This window comes from Gekko japonicus, unplaced genomic scaffold, assembly GCF_001447785.1.
Source record: "Gekko japonicus isolate JY-2015 unplaced genomic scaffold, Gekko_japonicus_V1.1 scaffold308, whole genome shotgun sequence".
Lineage (NCBI taxonomy): Eukaryota > Metazoa > Chordata > Lepidosauria > Squamata > Gekkonidae > Gekko > Gekko japonicus.
This window is the reverse complement of record NW_015164673.1, coordinates 1,137,101-1,145,211: the sequence shown is the minus strand read 5'-3', so window position 1 is coordinate 1,145,211 and position 8,111 is coordinate 1,137,101. Positions and strand designations below refer to the sequence as shown.

General features: G+C 41.8%; 1 protein-coding gene across 2 annotated transcripts in view; it reads right to left on the bottom strand.

The window, feature by feature from the left end:
* The window catches only part of MTUS1 (microtubule associated tumor suppressor 1), a 124,932-nt gene that overhangs the window by 2,892 nt on the left and 113,929 nt on the right, over positions 1 to 8,111 (bottom strand). For both annotated transcript variants that reach the window (XM_015409252.1, XM_015409253.1), the window contains 5 exons: positions 7,250 to 7,355; positions 6,298 to 6,371; positions 4,894 to 4,989; positions 3,010 to 3,125; positions 641 to 739 (listed from right to left, as the gene is read on the bottom strand). In XM_015409252.1, the coding sequence (XP_015264738.1) occupies positions 641 to 739; positions 3,010 to 3,125; positions 4,894 to 4,989; positions 6,298 to 6,371; positions 7,250 to 7,355 (491 nt within the window). The remainder of the gene's footprint in view (positions 1 to 640; positions 740 to 3,009; positions 3,126 to 4,893; positions 4,990 to 6,297; positions 6,372 to 7,249; positions 7,356 to 8,111) is intronic.

Sequence of the window (8,111 nt, the reverse complement as noted above, 5' to 3'; positions counted from 1 at the left end):
GGCTACAGAGAGAAGGCCAGGAGAGCGACACCCCCCCGGCGACTCCGAGGGGGGGGGCGGGGGGGGGGGGCTGGCAGGATTGGGGAGGCATTTAAATGCCTCCCCATGCCTTCCCCAGCCTGTCCAAGGGCGGCTTGTCTGGGCTCCCTGCAGCCACGGGGCACCTAAGCAAGCCTTCCCTTCCCTTCAAGGGGGGGCTTGCCTGGGCTAGCCAAAGGAAGGCATGGGGTGTGGCCTAATATGCTAATGAGCGGCACTGTCAGAGTTTGGCCTAATATGCTAATGAGTTTCTGCTGTTGGGTGTGGCCTATTATGTTAATGAGTTCCTGCTGGGCTTTTTCTACAAAAAAAGCCCTGACTATTAATATTTCACTAGGACTCCCAAGTTGTACTTCTAGTGATGGTAAGTAATCTCCCAGAGATGAACACTTGAGCAAGCCCCGCAGAGATGGGTGGGCAGGGCTCCTGGGCCCTTGGGCAAGCTGCTCCCCGCTCGCCAAAGGGGCTGGGGCTCTCGTTTATTCTGACTGAAGCCCTCGCCTTCCCACACAGGCCTTTTCCCTAACCTACTTCCATCAGCATACTGCAGCGGTTGCACATGGTAAAAAGACAGGGCAGCTATGGTTTCTCTTTAAATTACCTCGAAAGCTCCATGTGTTTGCTCTTTCGAGCTTTTAGCTCTTCGTTCTCCTGCTGAGGTTTCCTCCATTTCTCCACTAAGGCTGTGTTGTTTTCCACATTGCAGAGAAAAGTGTGTAAATACAAGTTATTTGATGTACATACGTAAGTGAAATCAGGTTGCTGTATTATGCCATTATATTGAGTTCAAAAACAAGGTGAACATAACTCAAAACACATAGCAAGCATAAAACCATGGTCAAAAAGCAACATTTTGCTATTCTTTCACCAATAAAAGCATTATTGATTGGTTCCAGGTATAAACTGGTAACTGCCATTTCCTTGACAGATGATATCTTACAGACCTGAAGTCAACTCCTCATCTCTCCAGAATAACTTGATGCATGGTGTTCAAATCACTAAACACCAAGTCTTATCCCCATGTGGATCCCCATTTACTACTGTTATCACTTTGCAAAATCATATCTTCTTAGCCTAAGTAACCTGTTTGGATTGCAGACCAGTCATGTTTGAGACACAGTGCAATTCTTTACAGTCTCAGACTTGTACTGGAGAAGCCTGCGTGAGAATCCCCAACCAGAAGAAGATGAAGAAGAGGAGATTGGATTTATACTCCGCCCTTCACTACCCAAAGGTGTCTCAGAGCGGCTTACAAACTCCTTTCCACTCTCCTCCCCACAACAGACACCCTGTGAGGTAGGTGGGGCTGAGAGAGTTCTTGACAGAAACGGCTCTTTTTCAAGAACAGCTCTTATCAGAACTACGGCTTGCCCAAGGTCATCCAGCCAGGTGCAAGTGGAGGAGTGGGGAATCGAACCCGGTTCTCCCAGATTAGAGTCCGCGCACTTAACCACTACACCAAACCAGCCATGATGATCACACCCCACTACTTCACAAGACTGTTCTGAGGATGCCATGGGAAGAAATCCCAGAGGTGCCACCCTGGACTCTCTGAAGAAAGGATCAAAGACGTACAGTGAGGAGTAGGAGTGTTTATGAGCATAACATTATGGTGCAGCTGGTCGGTAGCAGAATGATAACATCTACACACATACAGAGGGGAAAATACCTATAATTTGTGTGCGTAAGAAAAAACAACCACACTAACAACCTTGCCATGCATCCAAACAGCTCACACTTGCTTAATATCTTCTTTTACATGACATAATTCCTAACAAGGTTGATTCACACAAGGCCAGATTTCCTATGTGGAATCTCACATGAAAAACCCCCACACAACTGCTTTTCCATGGCAAATTAAACCCTGGTCTGGGTTGGGTGGGTTTTTTTTGCATATGTATGCATCTCACATAATGAAATTTTCATGGGAGCTATGCCTTATTTCATCTGCAGAAGAGATTCTTGTTTGAAATGGTAGTTCTCTAAGCAGTTCTTGGTTGAAGCTCAACACAGTTAACCTTTCAAAGATTCCAAACAATTAGTGCCTTATACATCCCAGCATTAGAAACTTCTTGGGATCCTCTCACTGTCTTTCTTCTGCCTTTGGAAGTCAAAAATTTCCATCAGCAATGCTAATCTGCACCAATTTTTTCCAAAGGCCCTGAGCAATGCCACTAGATGTGGAAATATCTAGTAACACCTTTCTGCAGTGAGGAGTTTGCGGCACGGAATACAAATGAACCTCATGCATACAAAGCCTGTTTTGTGTTACTCTGCAGTGCTGGAAAAGTTTGCAGCTAGATGGACCAGCTTTAGCTCTTGAGAAGAAAGCATTGTTGGGTGGTATAGAATAAATCCTTACTTTTCTCTTTGGTCATCACAGTGACATCAAGGAATTTACAGAGTGAATATATACTTGAACTGCAATATTAAAAACCAGGGTGGAACACTTTCAGATCTTAAATGTTACATATTTAGGTAAATTCTCTTATCAGTAGGGTGGAATCAAAACCTATAGCTAATTATTTTGCTGAGGAGTTGCATGGAAGATAAACCTTCTTAATAGCTCTTCCCCCCAAAAAAAAGTTTGAAATATATTACCTCCATAACAGATTATGAAATACTACCCATGTCGAAATTAAGGCTCAGAGAAGGACAACTTTCTCATGAGCTTGCTACATATATTTAGGATTTAAATTTGAAGGGGGTACTTCCAGTTTTAGCAGCTACACTGCACAAGTCTAATGTAGACTAGACACCATGTGCTGAAAAAAGCCTATGTTCTTGCAGGGTTAAATTTTGCTTCCTGAAATCGGCTAGAGACTAACTGATATACTTTAACTCCTGACATATTGGTGTCCTTTCCAACTTATTTCAGCACCTGAGTTATAAGTATAGTGTAAATTGTGCAGAAACAAGCACAAATTCAGATTTTAGAGGACTCTACACTGCACCCAGGAAAATCTTACCATTTTTTCCATGTTCAACAACTTCTTATCTTGTTGATGCAGTTTCTCATTCTTGATCTCCAGCACTGCTTTTAAACTTTCCAGCTCTTGTTCCAAATACATGATCTGAGGGTTTTTCTGAAAAATTACAACCAGAAGAGTTTAGAGACATCTCTTTTCCAGATACACAGAAAACATGTTAGGAATTTAATATAGGCTGTCCAAGCCACAGTGGATTTTTATCAGTGTACCAGCACACCCTTTACCTAGCATGTCATTGTATGGAGGGGGGAAACAAGGGGAAAAAATCTCTTTAAAACAAAGCTCTTTGGAAGGCACTCTACAGGCTGGCTTTATAGCCCTGTTTGTACTCTTGTAAACTTATTTTACTGGTGTAAGTGATGGCAGATAATTCAGATCAGGATTCTATTGCTGTCTTTTTAAAAAGTTATTCATGGGTCAGCCTAAAGAAAAGCACACATGGCAATAAGAACTGCACAAGGACTTCAGCTCTGAAACCACAAAGAAGTGATATTGTGATGGGAGAAAGGAAACCCCGTCAAACCTATCCTTAGTTGTTTTACAGCTAAATATAATGATAGCATACAAAGTGTTTGTGGCTCTTGAAGAAAACGTTGACCTTAAAAGCTGTGTTTAAGGTTACAACTGTATTGATCAAATGATTTCTTATGAGGAGCCAGCAATATTAAGTGCACATCTCCAAAAAATTAAATATTGTACATAATTATAATGATTAGACCACTACATACGTCCAAACATCTTCTCTCTCTCTCTAGCTACTTTCCCTTTGCCATCTTTTTAACGGTTAGCAATAAGCCCAAAGTAAAAAAAAAATTCAATTAAGAACATGTCTTTTAGACACATCCAAAAGGTAAAGATTCCAAAACCAAAAGGTGAAAGAGAAAGACATTCAAAGAGAGAGACCCAGATATAATCTTTCCAGGCACTTAGTATCTTTCAACTTAAACTATATGAACCAATGAAATTTGCCAAATTTGTGAGGTGGATTAGGCTGAGAGTGTGTGTCCAGACCAAGTTCACCCTGCACATTTCCTTTGTAGGAAGTGGTAGTTATTTCTCTGGGGAAGAAGTTTTGTAGACAAACACACAGCCCTCAGTCTGTGTCAGGATGCCTTCTCATGTTCTTGACCAGCACATGAAGCAACTTATGTACAAAAGGTTGCAATGCCCAGCCATTTCATGTTTTCCATTAGGTCCTAGGCTCAGAACACTGAGCATGAGATTTCTGCAATGAATATCAATAAATCAAAAGTAGGTTTGCAGCTTAAAGATACCTGAACAGCATACTGAAGATTGCTACAGCACAAACATTTTGATACAATAATTCAGAGCAAGAGGTGTCAGTTATCAAAAACTGTTAAATAGACAAAATATTGCAAGAGTGCTAGTGTTTTGAGCATGTTTTATTTAAAGTTTTAAAAATCTTTGTGTTTGTCTGTGTCCTTTATAAAGTTTATATCTCCACTACCTATCATTACATTTTATGACACACATGGCCCGGCCCAACAAGGTCTCATTTATGTCAGATCTGGCCCTCATAACAAATGAGTTCGACACCCCTGGTCTAAGCTATGCTTCAAACTATTAAGAACAGGGCAGACCATATTCTCTTTGTTTACAGCAAACTGAGCATAGTAGAGTTACTCACTAAACCCTGCCTTTATATCTAATTCCATGTGTGCCAGCTAAGAAGATCTGTTCATGCTCTTACTTGCAGGCACTTCAGAACACATATAAATCTTTCAAAACAGAAATTGCTCATGGTAGGATGGGCAGCAAATGGCAGAGGCACTCAAAAGACCTCTAAATTTATATAGAGGTTGCCCAGCTGTACACTTAGATTTAAGTTCAAGTTGGTACTTACAAGATTTGCTTTTTCTTTGGCTATTCGTTTTTGCTCTTCCAACTTCAGCTTTTCATTCAGGGAATCATTTTCACTCTGTAACTCGGCAATTTTTTTCTGAAAGGTAAAATAACTTGAATTATTATTTAGTCCATTCAACTCAAGCCAGGCTTCTAATTGGTCTTACAAATTCACGCACAGTCGAAATGAGAGCACTGTAAAGAGAAATGTTGGACTCAGATCATGGGATCATAGAGTTATAGTCTATACCTGAGCTTTTCATCACAGAGCCAATAATGAATATTTTAGGAAAGGTTAATGACAAAACTGAGTGGACACATGTTGGAAAGGGCTGACAAGAAACAGTAACAAATACTACAACTAATAAGAATCCAAGGTAAGATTCCATGGAAATTGAGGAGCTAGGTTATACTTTAGAGAAAGAATGTTCTATATCAGGTTTGTCTTCACTGGTCAGTTGGTCTGAGCAAGAAATACAGGTTTAAGCAAGAAGAGTCACATTGTCTAGTCTCAGATTATGTTTCTGCAGATGGGGAAGGCTACTAAAAATACCAGAAATTCATGCAGGTTCTTTAGAACAGGTACAGTTGCCATCCTCCAGGTGGGGCCAAGAGATCTCACAGAATTACAACTTATCCCCAGACTACACAGATCAGCTCCCTGGAGAATATGGCCACTTTAGAAGGTGAACTGAACTGCATTATACCCTAAGGTCCCTCTTCTCCCCCCACACCCCGGGCTCCACCTCAAAATCTTCAGGAATTTTTTGTTGGGTTTTGCAAGTGTCATCCCTTCAGTCATGAAAGGGTTAAGCTGAAACTTCTGTAAGTTAAACGATAACAAGTTTAGCATGGAGCCAACTAGGTGTAGAGTACATTCTTCCCACCAAAAAGGGGGAAGTTATTCTTAAAGAGGTGACCGTAAGGTTTACTACTGGCTAATCAGTATATTGGAGGTAGTTTGTGATATTCTGCACGTATACAAGGGGTAGAGCTTTTTTTTGGGGGGGGGGAGAACATCCATCCCTTCCTTCTTAGAGAGAGAGAGGGAACAAAGAAACACGATGGAGCAGATCAGAACTAGAAAGATGAGTTAGACTGTTGTTTCCTTTTTATGGAATCCTTTCCCTAATTTCTGAAGTAAACCTTTTCTTAGAAGTTAAACACACACCTGTCTGTGCGGCATTTATTCCACTGTGCTTCATTTACTCTGCTAAATATCCAACAATTTCCCAACCTGTAGCAGGCAACTCTAAGAGCAAGTGGGGGTACGGAATTAGCGTTAGGCTTCAGAAAGAAGCAGTACGAGTTACAAACCCAAGATATATGCCGATTGTACTGTTATGGCAGAATACAACTCTTTATTTTCTGGGTGCCTGTAAATCCAAAAAAGAGAAATCCAAACCTCTAGTTCTTCGTGTTTCTCTTGGAACGATTCTTGAAGTGTCTTTCTCTCCGATTCATGGGCATCCTTGAGCTCTGAAAAACGTTTAAAGGATCGTTTAGTTTTGAGTGAGAAGTGCGCTTGCCTAATGCTCAGTTAGATGCCAGTCTGGGGCACCGTTCAGACCAACAAGATTTCCAGGGTATAAGCTTTTGAGAGTCAGCGTTCCTTTCATCAGATATGGCAAGCCCCCAAAATCTTGTTCGTCTCTAAGGAGCTACTGGACTCGAATCTAGCTATTCTACTGCAGACCAACACGCCTACCCTGTGAAACCTGCTTAATGTTCAGTAACAATCGTCCCTACAAGTCCTAGATTATATGATGTTAAGCAAACTGGAAAATCAGATCATCATCATTTTGTTAGGGAAAACACAAGCTGATCTCAATAGAATGCAAGATGAAAAACGCTGGGTATGTTTGATGTCATGACAGAAATATTCCCTACAATTAACAAGGTCCCCACCCTTCTTGAGCCTGCAGGCAACTTTGGAAACTTTGCACGTGGGTGGTGAGTGCTGGTGAGTGACACCTCAGAATGGCTGCCACGGTAGGTGGAGTCAAAACCAAAACAGCTGCTACGGAGGCAAAGCCAAATGGAATACCTCCCTTCTCAAACGTCCTGGGAAGAAGGAATGCTTGAAGGGGGAATGGATCCACATACTGACTAAGAATAGCTCAGGGGTTTACCAGTCTTCCTGATCATCCAGTGAGTACCTGTTATTGCAGACTTGGAAAATCCTTTTGTTTCAATGAAGGCAACCAACCCCTGCCTCACAATGGACCACCCACTTTCTGAAAAGCCAAGGGAAGTACTGGCAGGTGCCCAAAAAGGACCCCGTTGGGGAACCCTGACTCAATCAGTAATCCACCAGAGAACTGACCACAATCTACGACATAAGACAAATAACTTGCCTGAAAAGGATGATCCGTATTCTCGCTTCAGTTCTTCGATCTTCTCTGTATGACTGGCTTCAAGTTCTATTTTAAAGTTTTCATGTGTAACAGTCAAGTCGTCAACCTGATGAGTGAGAACATCTATATTTTTCAAGACATATGAAACCGTTTCCCAATTTGTTTCTGGGCACAACTGACAGCGCTGGTTCTTATTTATCTTAGGGCGATTCTGCAATGGCTTTTCCCTCCATTGTCTTAGCAAACCCACGTTGGAACAGAAATTCCCTCTGCATTGCATGCTGCTTTCACTTTCTTTGATCATCGGGTTTTACTGTACCTTCTGCATAGATTTATGGCTCTTTATGGCCCTTCACCGGTGACTTTGCAGTCGGTACAGCATTGGCCCGGGGTATCTGAATGTGGTTTCTGAGCTGCAACTTTTCCTCAGTGTTGAGAAAATGCGGAGTGAATGCCAGATGCAGAACCAGCCTTAAACATTTTTATGCTGACTTGATTCTTGTGTGTAGAGACAGCATTTGCTTGCCTTATGTAAATGCAACGGCACTGTTGGAGACAATTACTTACACCATGTTGGAGGGTAAGCAGGGGAATGAGCCTCTAATAGTGTGGCTGATACTTATAGGTTCTACAGTAGCGCTGCACGAATGTTAGCATTCATGAAAATGTTGGGGAGTAAGCAATAAGCAGCCGTGAAAGAAAAATATCTGGGAACTCCATGCGCAAAACAGAACTCCCACACATGCAATGAGTCTGTGTCAGAGCACTTCACATGAATTTACATTGCATTCGATGCCTTGGCTCCAATACCAAGCACAACAACATCAGAGAGATGAGATACTATTATTCATTACAGGCATTG